Below are 17283 nucleotides of genomic sequence, written 5' to 3'. Positions count from 1 at the left end.
CTAATTGTATGTATGGGTGGGTGGGTGAGTGGCTCTATGGAGGAGTGAATGGTTGTGTTTGTATGTGTCTGTGAATGGGTGTGTGAGTGGTTGTATGGGTATTTTAGTAGGTGTATGAGAGGTTGTAAATGGGTCTGAGTGGGTGTGTGAGTGGTTATTTGGATGATGTAATCAGTGATATAATTAGAGATGTCATTTGAGATGTCATCAGTGATGTCACTGACCATGTAATGTGTGATGTAATATGTGAGGTCATAAGTGGTGCATTGCAGGGGAGTAAGTTATAGTTAGCTCAGGTAACTATAAATGCTGAATTTCAATGGTTTTACATGAGTGAAATCTGAGTATAACTAGAACGTCCTTGTAACCTATGGTTTCAGTGTATTTCTAAGGTTATTTTAAATTCTATTTCCGACATATACCATCCCTGAAATCTTTGGTTTCTTAAGTAAATTTTTAAGGATTTTAAAATGTTACTTCCCAACTATAACCTGTAACCTTTGAGCATGAGTGTGTGAGTGCATGAGTGCCTCAGTGGATCTGTGAGAGGGTCTGGGAGTGGCTGCATAAGTGTCTCACTGGGTGCTTGTATGTCTGAGTGGGGCTGTGAGTGGGTGTCAGTGTCTGAGTGGGTTTGCGAGTACCTCCAGGAATGTGCTTCAGTCTGGGAGTTAGTGCATGAGTGTCTTAGTGGGTCTGTGAGTGGGTGCATGAGTACCAGAGTACACTTGTGAGTAGATATGAGAGTGTATGACTGGGTCTGTATGTCAGTGCGTAGGTGTCTGAGTATTTCAGTGGGTGTTTGATTCTCTGAATGGGTCTGAGTGGGCACATGAATCTCAGAGATGGTCTGTAAGTCAGTGAGTGAGTATCTGAGTGGATCTGTAACTGGGGGTATAAGTGTCTTAGTGGGTCTGTGAGCGGATTCATGAGTGTCTGATTGAATCTGTGAGTAGGAATGGCTGTCTCAGAGTTGGTCTGTAACTAAGTGTATGAGTGGATCTATTGGAGGGTGAATGAGTGGGTGTATGAGTTTTCAGTGGGTCTGTGAGTGGATCCAGCAGCCTCTGATTGAGTTTGTGAGTGAGTGCATGAGAGTCAGAGTGGGTCTGAATGGGTGTGTGAGTGTATGACTCGGTCTGTGAGGAGGTGCATCTGTGCGAGTAGGTCTGCAAGTGGACACATGAGTCTTAGTGGGTGTGAGTGCATCAGTAGATCTGTAACTGGGTGTATAAGTGTCGAGTGGGTTTGTGAGTTGCTTTATGAGTATCCGAGTGCACCTCTATGTGGGAGCATCAGTCTCCAGATGGATGGTTCAGTGGGTTTGCAAGTGTCTACGTGAAACTGAGGGTGGGTTTATAATCATTTGATTTTTTATTTTTTTCAATGATATTCAAGAATTTGTTGCGACTTATACCGAAATTTGTAGCAAGGTTCATTAGGCCGCGCTGACTGTCACAGCGAATTCACAAATGGAAAAAAACAGTTTTTCGGCATATAATACTTATAAGGGATTCCTTAAACATCCCTCTGTTCCAGCCATGGGATCAGGGTCAGCCAACCTGACCCCTAATGCCAGTTTCCACCATTTAATTTGAACCCAGGGGCTGTTGCTATGAGGTAAAATGACAGCCGCAACTCTCAGCTCAAGTTCTGGCCAGCCAATTAAGGCATTCCTGTTGGCACGCACATTCGCGATTAATCATGAAATCGTTACGAATCAGCCGTGATCGCAGATAAACAAATTTGGATTTCCTTAAACTTCTCAACAACTATTACACCGGGTACCTGAAAGCATGATCTGCGAACAAAAACGTACCTTCCTGCCAAATTTGGTGTCATTCTGGTCAGTGGTTTGGGTTGCAGGCGTGTCTGAAGACTCTATGGGAATTAACATGGGCACTTTTTTTGACCCCTCCCTTTTTCTCAGCCCCTGCTTGACGGATCACCCTGAAAGTTTCCATGTGCAACAAGACTCACAGGCACACTTAAAAAATCGTGAAGATTTGTCAAACGGCACCAAAGATATAGCGAAGTCAAAAAAACACATTTCCTATGGAAACATGGTCCTAAATAAAACAGATGTGACACTGGAGCTGCTGTTTACTAGCAACCTACTACATGTACTATCTGATATAGGGCTCCTAATAATACACTTCATGGTGGATTTATTGAAAAGAACTTCAGAGATTAAAAAAAAGTACATTACCTACTGTAAATGAGGAGTCCAAAGCCAAATAGGAAACAGCATTTATTATTGTTTTTTTTCTCTCACAAAACTAGCACATGTGCAACACTGTTTGCTTCGGGGAAAAAGCGTTATGAAAACACAACGTTATGCATTTATACAATTATTGTATTAAATGCAGAAGGGCAAATCTCAGCATATTGGTTAGAAATTAGGTTTCTAGTTGCCAGAGGTATGCACTTTGTCCAAACAGGAACCACCACTCTAGTCAGGGTAAGCTAGGTATACACAAAAGACAACCTGTGCTCACCCTCTGGTAGCTTTGCACAGAGAAGTCAGGTTTATCTAAAGAGGCAATGTGTAAAGTATTTGTGCAACAAACACACATAGTAACAAAATAAAAACACCTAAAAAATACTACACACAGGTTTAGAAAAATATAAAATAATTGTATGAGGAAATCAAGACCAAAACAACAAAAATCCAAAACGTAGAACCGGAGTTATGAATTTGAAGGATAAACCAAAAATACTGCTTAGAAGTCAATAGAACTCAAAGGTCCCGCTAGACAGGGATAAATCCAAAGTTCAGGTCGACCACGATTGAGGCCCAGCTGGCTAATGAGCTCAAACAGGTCCAGCTGACAAAGTACCTTGGATGGAGCAAAGTGTAGTCGTTGAGAGTCCGATGCACCTGTTTCGATTCACGCAGTTGGATTGGTGCGTCAAAGTCGAGCCTCACAGCTGCGACCTTGGATCGGCGTTGCATCTGAGTCTTAACTTCAGCGCTGGGACTTCAGATTGTCATCGAGCCACACAGGGATGTCTTCAGACAAGCAGTGTGTCTGCGTCGAAGGGCATTGCGAGTTTTTGACCGGCGCAGTGGTGACGATGCATCAGTTTTGTAGCAAAACAGCTGCAGAATCAACTTCTGAGGCCCAATACTAGAAGGGGCACCTTAGGCAAGGGTAGAACTCGCAGATAGCAGAGTCCAGCAGCACCAGCAGAGTTGCAGGAAGTATTTTATGACCCTGAGACTTTAGAAGACAGGAGGCAAGCCAGCAAGCCCATGGAGTCACTCTGGGTTCAAGTGAAATGGGTCCAGTCCTTGTCCTCACTATGGCAGAGATCAGTAGGTAGCAGGGGCAGCTCAGCACAACATTAAAATAGTTCCTGGGAACAGTCAGTCAAGCAGAGTAGCAATCCTTGTAGCACAGCAGTCTTTACTCCTGGCACAGTTCTTCACAGGTCCAGTAGTGTACTGTCCTGGTAGGACAAGAGCTCTACCCAAATTTGCCATTGAAGTGGGGGTGACTTCAAAGGAGCTTCTTGAAATGCACAGGTACCCTTTCATCCCAACCCGTCTGCCAGGCTATCTGGTGGAGAGGGTGGTAATCAGCCCTTTGTGTGGGGACAGGACACAGCCTATTCAGATGTAAGTGTCAGCTCCCTCTCCCTCCCACCTCCTTCCTGCCCGGGAAGGCTATCAGAATGCAGATGAATACAGAGGAGTCCTCTGTCAAACCCACCCTTCCTGTGTTTGTGGCTGCCTATAGGGAATGCATAAAGTGTAGCTGTCACCGGGCCTAGTTGTGCATTGGAGACAGGATGCAAGCAAATAGAGTAGTAAGAGCAGAGAAACGTCCACTTTGTAAAAGTGGCATTTCCAAAATAGTAATGTTAAATCCAACTTTACCATTAAAGGGAACTTATCATCCCCATTCCAAAGATATGAAACATGATGCAGCTGCTTCTTTATAATCGGGATTTACAGCTTAAAAATATTTTAAGGAATTCCCTATGCTAGCCTATGAGAGGAGTAGGCCTCAAAGTAGTGAAAAACGAATTTAGCTGTTTGTCACTACCATAACATGTAAAACTTAAAAGTAAACGTCATACCTTTTTTTACTTACACAGCACCTTGTTAATATGGCTATCTTAGGCTTACCTTAGGCGTGACCTATGTGTAATAAAAGGGGAGTTTAAGGCTTGGCAAGTTGTTTTAAATGCCAAGTCGAAGTGGCAGTAACCTGTACACACAGGCCCTGCATTGACAAGCCTGAGGCTGGTTTGAAAGGCTACTTGTGTGGGTGGCACAATCAGTGCTGCAGGTCCACTAGTAGCATTTAGATTAAAGTACCTGGGTATATTGTATACCACTTTACAATGGATTTACAAGTAAACTAAATATGGCAATCAGGTATATACCAATGCACCATATTTAGGGGAGAAGCACATGCACTTTAGCAGGTGTTTAGCAGTGGTAAAATGCTCAGTCTTCAGGCCAACAAATAGATACAGCGAAAAGTGGAGATAAGCAGGCAAAAAGTTGGGGGAATACCACCGTAAGGATGTCAGATCTTACAATATTCAAGTGCCAAACAATAAATGAAAGTAGCCGAGTTATCATACTTTTGCTAAAGCTTTGTACGTAGTGGAAAGCATATTCCAAAAGTTCAAAAGACTGTTTCGTTACAGTACACAAGTATCCAACAGAAAAGCATTCAAATAGAAAATTCAATAGAATTGTTAACTACTGCAAAGTATAACTGGATTTCCCTAAGAAATATAAACATGTGCTAAGGTCCTTTCCTTCGTGTTAAAGGAACAAAGTTCATAACCAGAGTTAAGAACTTTAAAAGCAGGCAGAAGTGGAAATAGTCTATTCAGGCCCATGTTCAAGCAGCAAATAGGCCAGGGACGTTTGCTGGCATGCTATAAAGACAACACCATGCTCTCTTCACTGGGCTAATTGACCTACAAATCATAGCAATTGTAAAAACAAAATGACAGCTTCTGGCATCCCCATGGAAGGCATGCTGTAGTAGCTTGTTAAGCAAGCCCTGTGAAAAGCGACCTCTGAATAAAACATACACTTTCATGCATAAAGAATGTGCCTTAAAAACAAAGGCAAAAACCAGAGCAGCTTCTGGTAAAAGTGACTGCAGAATCCACAAAACACCTTACAGAAGCAATAGAGAGAGCAGTGTGGGAAAAAGCATGCATGACATACATTTTTAAAACATTTATTTTATTTTATTTTATTTAGAGAATTTTATATAGCGCGAACGTGACCCTTGGGTATCAGAGCGCTTCACAATGACATATACATGATGAGGTATATAATTAGCAAAAGACAACACATTGTTATATCGTGAGTGAGGTAGGTAAGTATGGAGCTATATGGTAAACATATCCCACTGATATGAGGTAGATAGGTGAAAGTCATATTAAAGTTCTATAAAGTACACATTTACATTGCTATGAGGTAGGATCGGTATAAGTCTATCAGGGACATATCGTAGCATATTAGTAATGGATTCGTACGAATAGTCTAGTGTTTGACATCGGTTTACACATTTCTATGTACTTTCAGCCTGCGTCTGAAGCTATTCGATTATATTTGAACATTGTATTCCTGTGTAAATAGTTCAAGCATTGTCTTTGTCTGTGTATTCTTCTTCTCGGTTTTGGGTCCATAAAGCACTTGAGGCTAGCTCCCATCTAGTTAGCGACTCTCACTTTCTTCTTTTCCAAGTCCGAAGAGAGATATTTAGTACGCAATGTCGTTGAGGTCATTTCCTGGCTATGTAAGGAATTTACTCATTAAGAAGATCTTAGTTTCCTTTTTGAATGATGTTGTGTTTGTAATTTTCCTGATATTTGGAGGGAGTGAGTTCCATAGTCTGGGTGCTGCCCCTGAGAAGGCTCTATCGTATGTTTTCTTTTTCCGGAAGATGGGTGGTTTCAGTATCAGCGAATTGGCGCTCATGCAGTGCTTCACAAAAAATGAACAAATTGTTCCCTAAACATGAGCTGTTGTGGAAGAATAAAAGGAGCCACTCGGGGAGGTGGTAAACAGGATATGATCCATGGGAAGGACTAACTTAAGCTGGACAGCCTAAAGCAAAAACCATGCACATGTGAATGACAAAAGGAAAAGCCAATAGTAAGCAGTGAGCGGGATGCATATCTAGGTCCGCTTCCAGAACGTCCCCAATGCCTGTGCCTAATGGTTTTGTTAATATTTTGTATAAGATTTTTGCAGTTCTCAAATATTAGATGAGAATGGGACCATTCTGGGTCTGTGGAAGAGGTAGTGGTATTTAGAGTGTCTCAATCACTCCTGGTCTCAGCTTCACAACATTATCTTCTGCAGTTTCTCACTCCATTAGCCACTTACGTCATTTCCTCCTCACGTTTTTCTGAAATCTTCTTTATCGCAAGGATATTCTTCTTCATCACTCTTCTTACTGTCTTTCTACCTGTATGTCCTTGTGTCCCATCTTGACCATGCTCTCTCTCTCTCACACCCACATACATTCTCCTCACCTGTAAGTTCATTATTTTCTTAATATTGGTTTAGTGCTGTCTGTATTTCGACAACGGTGTACATCCTCCACAATCCCTCACATAAAATTGCAATTGACAAAAGTTTGCCTATTGGTCTGTGCACTCCGCAGAGAGGAGAAGGATTGGATGAGAATGCAATGCAAACTACTTTATGATTCATTGACAGGCCATGTCTGAAACTCACATTGCCTTCAGCTGTAGCACTGGAGCTCAACTCTCAATATTTTGTACTTTAAGTCGAGCCAATCACCTCCAATGCACTCCTCTTCAGGGAGTGCTCTGCTGATGGACTCAACTGTGTCACGAGCAGTTGTTTTCTCCATGCAGTGTCCGGCTGAGCCACAAAGAGTGTCTTCGACCTGTGTTCTGCGCAGTGGCACCCCTGCTGTACTTGTAGGTAGATGCCCGCCATCTCACAGACAGTGGTTTGGAACACTGCAGACTGAGATTTGGATCTGCATGAATGGTTGCTGCACACTCACAGCAGCGGAGCTTTGGCACCACACTAGGGTCCTCTAGTTAGATGTGGGCCAGGGTCCTCAAGTTAGATGTGGACCAGAGCTAGGTCTCATGTCGGCCTCTTGCAGATGCTCGTCATCATTTTCCGTCCTGCCCTGCAGTCACTGGCAGGCAGTCCGGCTCTGGCTCCTATAAGTGTGCGCCCATACTGATAGTACTACTTGAGCCCCTTTACACTCGCGCCCACAGACGAGGGCATCCGGAGTTGAAAGTTGCTCATGATGACACTAGGCCTGGGCAGTAAATTCCGTTCCGCTCGCGGAATTTGGGTAATTTCGCGTTCCGCAGAGAACGCGGAATTGCCAAAAATTCCGCGATCCGCAGCTTTGCAGAATTTTTTGCTTGTTCGCGCTTTCAAAATGCGTGTTTGTGAGACATTTCTTCCCAAGCACGCAAACAGTGTTCGCAAACAGGAAAAAAGCATTGTGAACGGGCGGACAAGCAATTCTGCGTGTTTGCAGAACTTTCGCGTGCTCGCATTGATTTTTTACTGTTTCACTGAGCTTTGCGTAGAGTGACCAGGCAAATTACGCCCACCCCTAGATGACACTCAGAGGTCAAAAACATAATTCATAAATTCGACCAGCAAATGGGCAAAATCCGTGGTGACAGAGGCTCAGGAGAGAGAAAGGCATGCGCAAGTTGAGATTTGCCCTGACCCAGCTGGTGGTGTCAAAGAAAACATCCTGCTCTGCGCCCATGCTGCAACACCTCTTCCACAGGGACACACAGGGTTCAGCAGTTGTAGGACCACCTTGTGTCAGGGAGTACGAGGCAGGAACATGGGCACAGAGCGGAAAGAAATGTGGATGCTTGGCTAATCACTTCAGCATGCACCTGAAAACTACAGAAGGCCCCAGACCCACACGAGGCTGGGTCCGGCACACTAGCTGTTATCAGTTTGTTTATTCTTCTGCCGATCCTCCCACTTGTTTTCGGGAGGCAAGATCTGAGTCCACAATGTCTTTTGGGGGGTTTTTTCTAAAAAGGAAGCTAGGCTTGTGCTGAGGAAGAACTGAAAGTAACAAATAAACATGGCAACACGCTGCCTCTGGGGCCGGCAGGCTGGGTTGAATTGCCTGCAGAGGCAGGCTGGGACAGTAGCACACAGCAAAAAGCAAGAAATGATTGAAGCACCTCATTCCATAATTTGAGTCGGAGGAGCTGTAAATATGCGTGACTAATATATTTTAACGCGGTAATGTGGACACCAGTACTAAAATGCGTTAGTCTAATCTCTGATGCATGGTACGTGGTAGGACTGCTAGACACTTCAGGTCGATTAGGGTTTGTACGGGTGGTTGCGCTGGAACACCGAAGTGCTATTTAGTTGACAATCTCACAAAACAAGGACATGTGCTAAAGTTACTGAAATCTGTTGGGACAGATATTTAAATGACAGGACTTTACAGGCTCCTTTGTGGTACATTACAAGTGGTCTGATGATAGCCAAGTCATGAACAATACAAATTGGTCAATCTGAGGTTAGGGATGCTTGCAACAACAATTTTCACATTAAAATATTATGTCTGTATACATCAAGAAAAAGCATAATCCTATTATGCAATATGGTATAATTGGCAAAAAAACTACAGCTGCAAAATTGCTTGCTGTTATCTTTTGTTCAAATTTGGGTGTACAGAGAGTTACAGCCAACAAGTGTTTTGCTCACTGTGGAAAGAAGGGCGGGGGATTTTTCAAGGCTGCATGATACTCTTAAATGGGCTTCTTTGTTATGACAAAAAGCGCTGCTTAACCAAATTTGCTGAACAAGCTTAGTCCAAATCACTATGTAAGACACTGCCATCACGTTAAACGTATTTATAATGCTACTGTGTGAGAAGAAACTCAGTTTTGTGTGTATCAGTGTAGGAAATGTGTAACATCCCATTAAGAAGGGATACAAATTGCAGGCCAGAAGGTTAAATTGTCAACCACAAGGAAAGTGATATAAACTTTTGTGTAAAATATTTATTGGTAGATATGCCTTTTTCCAATTCCATTGGTTATATTTACTCCAAAGGTGGTCTGGTATTCCATTGTGCAGTGAAGTCCGAGGTTATGAGTTTTTTGTAAACATCAATATGAACTTGATTCATGAGAAGTGGAATGTTGGTCAGAAAATTAAATCAACTGGATATGCATTTCCGGTATACGATTGAGTTCTTCAGATCAAAATGAAATATCCATATTGGTGCCTGTAATCTAATATTGAACGCCTTATTAAATAGTAATAGGTAGAAAAAGGTTAATTGTTGTAGTTAGGCCGTGGAGTAGTACGGGGTACCATGGTTTCCTAGGTCGGTGATAGGATTACAGTTCCTCAGGGTTTTGGCCTAATAAAGTAGGACTATCATAAGAAGTTCAGGCAAGGGATCTCACCATATGGAGTCATGACACACAAAACCGATAAATACCTTCTTCTGTAGATATGACCAAAAGCACCAAAGACAAATCTGGGGGGATTTGTCACATGCATTGGCTTGGAACAGTCCCTACAAGGTTTAACTCTTGCACACACCAGTATTTAGGTTAACTTTTGACAATTTAGTCTCATTAAGACACAAAAGGTAGATCTGGATCAGTGCCTAGTGGCGTGGAAAGAAAGGATCTCACATCAGAGCACCTTATATGTACCTATATGCGGCTCCACATGTCACTTTCGGAGCAGAACATTAGTCAGCGAAGACCGGCACAATTTTACCAACTGGTCCACAGGAGTACTGATTGAAAATTTCCAAATCCAAATGTTTCCATATGTTCAAAAGGTGAGGAATCACCAGATAGAAGTAAGGGTCAAGACAATGGACCAGATGTATAAAAGATCTGTTCTCAAAAATCCAGTTGCAATTTAATACTAGTATTTTAAAGACCAGTAAAGAATTTTATAAATAGGCTGCACTTAAAGGTCAGTTCATAAAATTCAGTATCAGAGTGGGACATAATCTGACCGACCTCATGAACATTAATGAATCAGAGTGGGACATATTATGATCTACCTCATAAACAAATAATGAGGTAGGTTGCAAACTGCAATCCGCTTTGACTAGTGGCCTTCACAGGAATAGTGTCCTGCAAGGGCAGCAGACCACCATTCTAGGTGATCACTTTTCTTTTCAACAAAGCATACTTTTATTTTTAAATGCAGCCCGTTTCCCTTAAACGAAAAAGATTTAGAAAATAAAAAAAGGTTACTTGTTTTTTTAAGTCAAAGTTTGTTTGAGAGCAGTCACTGTCTACTTCTAACAAACATTTTTTTTTATTCACAAATGTGACGAGACTTGGGACCCCTTCAGTTTTGCAAATGGGTTGGCACACCAACCTGGGAGTCTGAAACTTTTTAGTCTCCTCATAATTTCGACATTTTAACAATCTAGAGTACATCGATTTTTTAAACTGTAATCCAATCACAAAATATCTATGCACTACTGGCCAGATGTAGGTGGCTAAATACCGGTCGGTAACGCCGAAATTCAGTAAATTTCAGCGTTACCGACCAGTATTTAGCCATTCCCAATGTAGGTTAGGAATCAGTAAATAAGGAATCTGTAAATACCGATTCCTTAATACCGATTCCTTATTGCTCTTGCATTTAAGGAATCTGTAATACTGATTCCTTAAATGCAATGTAAGAAGCACACTAATGAGTGCTTTTGGGCCTTAAGAAGCCAGTAATTACCACCAACTTTAAGTTGGTGGTAATTACCGATTTCCTTTAAAAAAGCACTTTTTTGCATTTTTAAAAGTGCCATGTGGCACACATCCATGCCCTTAGGGCATGTATGTTCGCCACATGTGCACACATGCACATTTCAGGGGTGCAACAGGGTGTCCTTTGGACACCCTGGCACCCTTGAAATACCTCCAGGTATTACCGATTCGGTAATACCGAATCGCTAATACTGAATGTCTTCACATTCATTCCTATGGGCCTCCAAGCCCATAGGAATGAATGTGTAGGTATTCCTTATTACCGAATCCCAATTACCAATTCGGTAATAAGGAATATTAAGGATTCTTTTTTTTTTTTATCGAATCTTTACCTACGTAGGAAATACCGATTTCTTAATAGTGAATCAGTAAAATTCGCTATTAAGAAATCGGTATTTCACATTTACCTACATCTGGCCCCAGATTCGGTAAGATGTCGAAATTAGTAGTTTACAAACGTTTATTGACAACTAAAATTGGATTTTTGCACTTGAATAAACATGTTTGCGGTCACAAACCGAGAATGTTTGTAACAGTAAAAATGCTTTCAACCACAGCCCCCAGGCTTCTTGAACTTTGTGGCCAATGCCTACTCTGTGTTGACATTGCTAATGCAAATAATGCAAACACAATAATAATAAGGTGAAGACCAGTAGGACTAACAATTAGAAAAATAAATACAATATGTTACAGTAGTCACACAATAAAGTGAAAGATATGTTACTACTTGTATGCTTCAGCAAACGCTAGCTGTTGCGGTCTGCTCTGAGCTGCAGGTAACGAAATCCAATCTCAGCCTGGTCAACGCAAACTTTGATAATTTCTGCGTCCGTACCTTATATTGCCTAATAATTCTATCTGTTATTTGGCACACTTAGAAACAGCGAAAGCGCACGTTCAAATCATGTTCTCAGTGTGAATCGATCACAAGATTTTCGAAACTGAATTGTTTTTATACACGAAAGAAATTAAGAGCAATTCTAGTTGTTCAATGGGTTTCTATTTTTCTGATTTGATTGTAATATTTAGCAACAACTTATGTTCCTCCGGGCTGACATGGAATCCTGGAGCCCAGAACGACTCTTGAAAGGGCTGTCTCCTGTTATTTGCCTCTCTTCCTTGATGCGCTCTGCCAGCCAGTGCTAGCAGAATCGTCTTTTCAATTATTCATCTCCACAGATACATTCTGAATGGTGTCTAGGGAGCGATCACATTTGTGCCTTTTCATTTTCAATTTCTATCCGGTTATTGGGATCGCTTGTGTGTGTGTGTGTACATCTGTGTCCTCTATATATCAGCTAACCATACCACTGTCTGATTGTTCTGCTTCTTGTATTTACTACTTCTGGGGATTGTTTGTCTTTCTGTGCGCTTGCAATGCACCTAAAAATAGTTACTCTCTGAGGGCACTGGAGGAACTTAGCACTTTTTAAAGGTAATTTAGATATATTAGTGATTTCCAGGCTTCCTTTTTCCAGCAGCGTACGCCCTTACTCATAAGACGCTATTCAGAAGTTTGAGTGGGATGAAAAAGAAGGAGGTTCTCTTGAGGGGACACAGAGAAAGAAGCGTAACTAGGAAGCCTTTCCAAGAGGTGTGGCCTAAGTTACTGAAGGTGGCGGATAAAACATGTGACCTAAGATCATGCACCTCACACTGCGTGCCCCCAACTGGTAATCAGGTGCCTTTCTGTTATATCATCCAGACTATCACACAATGAACTTGCGCCTAAAGCAAGACAGAACTATTGGCTTTGCCAATGTTCGTTTTAATATTTGGGACAGTATGCACTAAAACCGTTATAAACTAAAATATATGGTCAAATTTGCATCCACTCTCTCCAACATGTTGGGAGATTGCATACATATCGAGGGTTTGTGATTTACCATTACGATACATTAGAAAAAGCGAAATATGGCAACCATTTTTAACGTGCTATCAAATAAAGTGTGTTTTAAAAAAAAAAAACGCCATCAAAAGGTTTACAGTGCTAAAATCAGCAATATTTCCTACTTTTGCAATTCCTACATATTTCCAGTCTGAGGAGGAAAAATCTATACATTTTTGAACATTAGGCAAAATTCTCAATTTAGAAGGGGTCTTTTGCGTAGATGTAAGAAACAAATTCTTAGAAAATATTGAAAGAAAACGGTGTTAATGAGAAAATGCGTCTTAATAACGTTGGCAACTTTTTTACTTTGAAGGTCAGTATACGAAGTAATATACCGTAATGTCCACCAGACTCTTCGGGGCACAGGAACATATAGCCTTACCCATAACACCACGGCAGGTGGCTAAACAAGTTTTCCACACTGATACACTCAAACGGCTGGAAACTGGGCATGAAGGAAAGCATGCATTTTTAAAACAGACCTAAGAATCTGAGTTTAAAGACAGGGGTCATTCATACTATTCCAAATTATGATAAAAGGGTAACGTGGTGGGATCCAGGCAAGCTGCATCTCCGTGAATTCCAAAGGACCACTATTTATTTCAGAAATGCTTGAGTTCACTGGGTGCAGTGGACCACTTGCCCCAAAACAGCAGTTATCCCCGTGTGCATATTCCAAGAGTCTCCCAGGTATGTTCTCCTCAAACAGGTGTAGAATTGGTAGGTATCCCTGGGTAGTGTAAACAGAGGAATAAAAAGTACCGACATATCACTTTCTAAATTTCAGTGGCAGACTGCAATCTTTGGAGCAATAGGAAATTGATTAAGGAAACTCTACTAGCTACTGTACCTTCCTCAAATCAAGGCAGCATTCTACTCTGTGGCAGAATGTCCACGGGTTGAAAAAAAAAAATAGCCACATTTTTTTCTGTTCCCAAAAACCTTTATTGTCTTCCACTTGAGTCCACAATATAATACAAGTTGACTTGCAGTTCATTCAAAGTACTATGCCTCAACAATTCTGTGTATCTGCTCTCTAGCATCTAGAAACCTGGTGCTACCAATATCTGGAAATCAAGAGATTTACCACCCAGTAAACAGCATCACAATCATTCTATGGTACAAAAAACATTTTGTGGAACTTATTCCCAGTTTAAATTTTAAAATCGGAATCCTTACTTATCTTTCGAGAAAATAATTAAGACTTTTCTCTACAAACACCATCTGATCTAAGACTGTTTTCCTATTGCCAGGAATGCATTTTCAATTTGAAGAGCATGTTTCCTGCCTCTTATACATTCCCCACTCCTCACTGCTTACTCACTTTATAGAACATTAACATCACTCGCAATGCATTTGATTGTTATGTCAAAATCACGATCATATCAATGCTTTATATGTAAAACAAATAAATACATGCAGGGGATCAAAGTTGCCTTAGGAGCCTGCTGCTAGGGTTGCCAAATAAGCCTATGGAGTCATCCTCGCAACCCTAGGAACCAGGGTAATTAAATAATAAATGACTGCAGTTCATTTGGATAGCGTAAACCCAGGGGAGTCAGTCAATAGCATTACATTAAGTAAATATGAATCTAGAGTTGAGAAGAAATCAAATACATAAAGCCTAACACAAGGAAAACCAACATTCCTAAAGATACATAAAACTTGCTAATTCTATTCATTTTGTCCCAACCAATTGGGGTTCTGGTCACAAAGTTTTACATATATATCACTCAAAAAGGAGTCTGATAACCCTACTGGAATGTCGTTGAATTGACCGACTGACCTCTGTCACGAATGTGTTGAATATAATTGACGAGACAATACAGACTATCTACTGCGTAATTCCGGTTGTTTGGAATGTTGGCATTATGTGGAGACAGTAATGATATAAACCTGTACGGTGATATGGCTTAGCTGATGGCCTCCGAAAAAGGCTCTTTGCCATACACTGATAAGAACCCAATCTAAGGGATTCACTCTTCTTTTTCCCTTTTCTGCATGTGTCCCTCTTGCTTTGGGTTAAAGTCTGATGGTAAATTAGCTGCAGGAATTTCTACCACCATATCTCAGTCAAAATGCTAACTTATAAAAATATTGCATTCATGATATTGACCTCACCAATATATAGCAATGTAAGTCTAGGTAAGTGATTGTGGAGTTAAAGATAGTAAATATATGCTTATATTGATAATGTAATAGTAGGTAATAAAAATGTTGCACTATTTTTTGTATGTTGATAACTCAAATGCGACATAATGACATACAGGCTCCAGCCCCCCCCCAAAAGAACCAGTACCAACCACCTGTACGCTTCGGCAAAAATGTAAAACAGTTTCAGACTACATTTTCGTGCGGATAAGTTACAAAAGAACAGCAATCACGAAGAACACTGGGTCCTGCTAGGATGAAGGATCTGCTGTAAATAAGATTATTGTGAGTGCCAAACACTAATTCAATAACACAACATCATCTCATATTTTTGAAATGCTGAGTCTGAAGTTAGGATTTACTTAATACAAATTTTAACATAATGAGGAAGCGAAATGTGTTGACTTTTTTGCTCACTTACCAAAGAGTTGTTGAGGTTTCTATGAAGGTACACACTTCCGGGATCGCTCAGGGAAATTTCATTGGCAATGCGCTTATCTGTGATCACACCAAAACGTACAGTGCCGATGTAGTCTGCAAAGGTAAAGTGAACCACATTATTAATCTTATACAGTGCAACAAAGTGGTATGATGCTTACGTACACACACACGAGAAGTATCCTCGTGGGTTACAGTGATGCTATTTTGATAAGTGCCAAAAGACCTAGTGATAAAGGCTTATACCTAGACTTTGTACGTCTCTATTATGTCAGTTATTCTCACAATTAAGATTGACCAATGAAATTGGTACTGGATTCCAAAAAGATATGAGCCAACACATGATGAGCAAATAAACAAATGCGAATAAACATTCTATTACCTTGCTAAATAACAGCACTAAACACATATAATTTGCCTATGTTGAAGGCTTCACGTTCCCATGCACCACACAGTTTACCTCTCTTTAATAGCTATTTGTCCACATTGTCTGAGCTGATAACTTTAACATCTGGCAGAGGGCAAAAGAAAACTGGTTTTGGCTCACACATGTCAGGTAAGCGAATGATTGGCACATTCAGGGCCCAAAAATATGGTAACGGGAGGCAGATAATGGAAAGAAGCCAAACAAGTCAAAACGCTCGTGCCAAAATAAAGCAATTAGTTGACTCCTTAAAACTTAAATTAGTAAAACAGTAAATCATTCTTTAGGTCTCAATGAGATAGCTACTGAGCATCAAAAAGGCAAACAGGATAAAGATCACCACCTCCCCCAGTCAATGTTTGTCTAAAGTGCCATTCACATGTTGATCAGCCCACTTTATCAGGTATTGCTATTGATTGTAACTGTCTTTCATGACATGTGGAGTTTGCTAATTAGTGCAGAAGTGTGATGATCACACCTATGGTAAGCACTGGTTTTCGTTGCCTGAAAACGAGTCTGGAACAGTGGAAGGGTGCAGAAAGCACATTCCTTTTCTATCTTGAACTATTAAGCAGGAATGAGAGTGGTTCCGTTTGTGGAGTGCTCTACCTGCGGCGTTTCCAGTTCTGTATTCCCAGTCACATAATCTCTGCCAGGGTATATGTATACCACCTTTGTGGAAATAGAGCAATTAGAGCCACATTTAGTAACAACAAAATTGCGTTCGCAAAAGGGCAGATTCAATGATTCGGCCCATTTACGGATGCAAAAAATGCGTTGTAAATGTTTCTAAACCCATTTTGCGATTCGGTAACCTGTTACCGAATCGCAAAATGGGTTTGCGATTCGGTATTTGGAAGGGGCGTGTTTAGGGCGTCTCTCCCAAACAGCTAATCTTAATGGTATGTATGAATGTTTTGTGACCATGAATGCGGTCGCAAAATATTCGCATTTTACCACCTACTTTAAGTAGGTGGTAACCCCATTGCAAATGATTTGGGAATGGTTGTAAAAACGTTTTTCAAGAGCAGGCCTAAAAAATTTAATTAAATGAAATTAAAAGAAAACTTGTCTTTTTTTTAACACAATTCGTTTTCCTTTGAGGATAATGAGCTGCATTTAAAAAACATGCTTTATTTAAAACCAATCACCTACATGGTGGTCTGCAGACCCCAGCAGGCCACCATCCCTGTGATTTTAAGTGATTCCTAGGGGGGGTCGCAAAATGCAATCTACCTCATTAATATTAATGAGGTAGGTCAATTTGCGACCCACTCAGAATCGGTATATGAAACTCATGGAGTTTCATACATTAGAAATTGGATTACCTTATTGAGATTCTAAGAAAATTGCAATTGTGTAATCACAATTTCCAAATGTGACATGTTGCCCTTAGTAGTTACCTTACATCTTAGAATAGTAGAAAGTGTCACTTTTTAGGATTCAGAGTGAAAGGTATAACAAGTTATAGAGAGCCTGACGCTAAAGATCAAGTCGCCATCCCAAATTAATGCTTTGTTTAAGTGTAATATGAATGTTGATCAGCCCACATTCATCAGCCATTGATAAAACGGTCTTCCATGACATATGGAGCTTTGAATACCACTGT

General features: G+C 40.8%; 1 protein-coding gene across 1 annotated transcript in view; it reads right to left on the bottom strand.

Annotated features, from left to right (window-relative positions):
- Nucleotides 1–17283, bottom strand: part of TXNDC11 (thioredoxin domain containing 11) — a 538914-nt gene that overhangs the window by 216322 nt on the left and 305309 nt on the right. The window contains exon 6 of the mRNA XM_086941405.1: nt 15234–15346. Coding sequence (XP_086797531.1) covers nt 15234–15346 — 113 coding nt within the window. The remainder of the gene's footprint in view (nt 1–15233; nt 15347–17283) is intronic.

This window comes from Lissotriton vulgaris, chromosome 10, assembly GCF_964263255.1.
Source record: "Lissotriton vulgaris chromosome 10, aLisVul1.2, whole genome shotgun sequence".
Taxonomy (NCBI): Eukaryota; Metazoa; Chordata; class Amphibia; order Caudata; family Salamandridae; genus Lissotriton; species Lissotriton vulgaris.
Note: the sequence above shows the minus strand (reverse complement) of the source record. Positions and strands in the feature narration are given on the sequence as shown.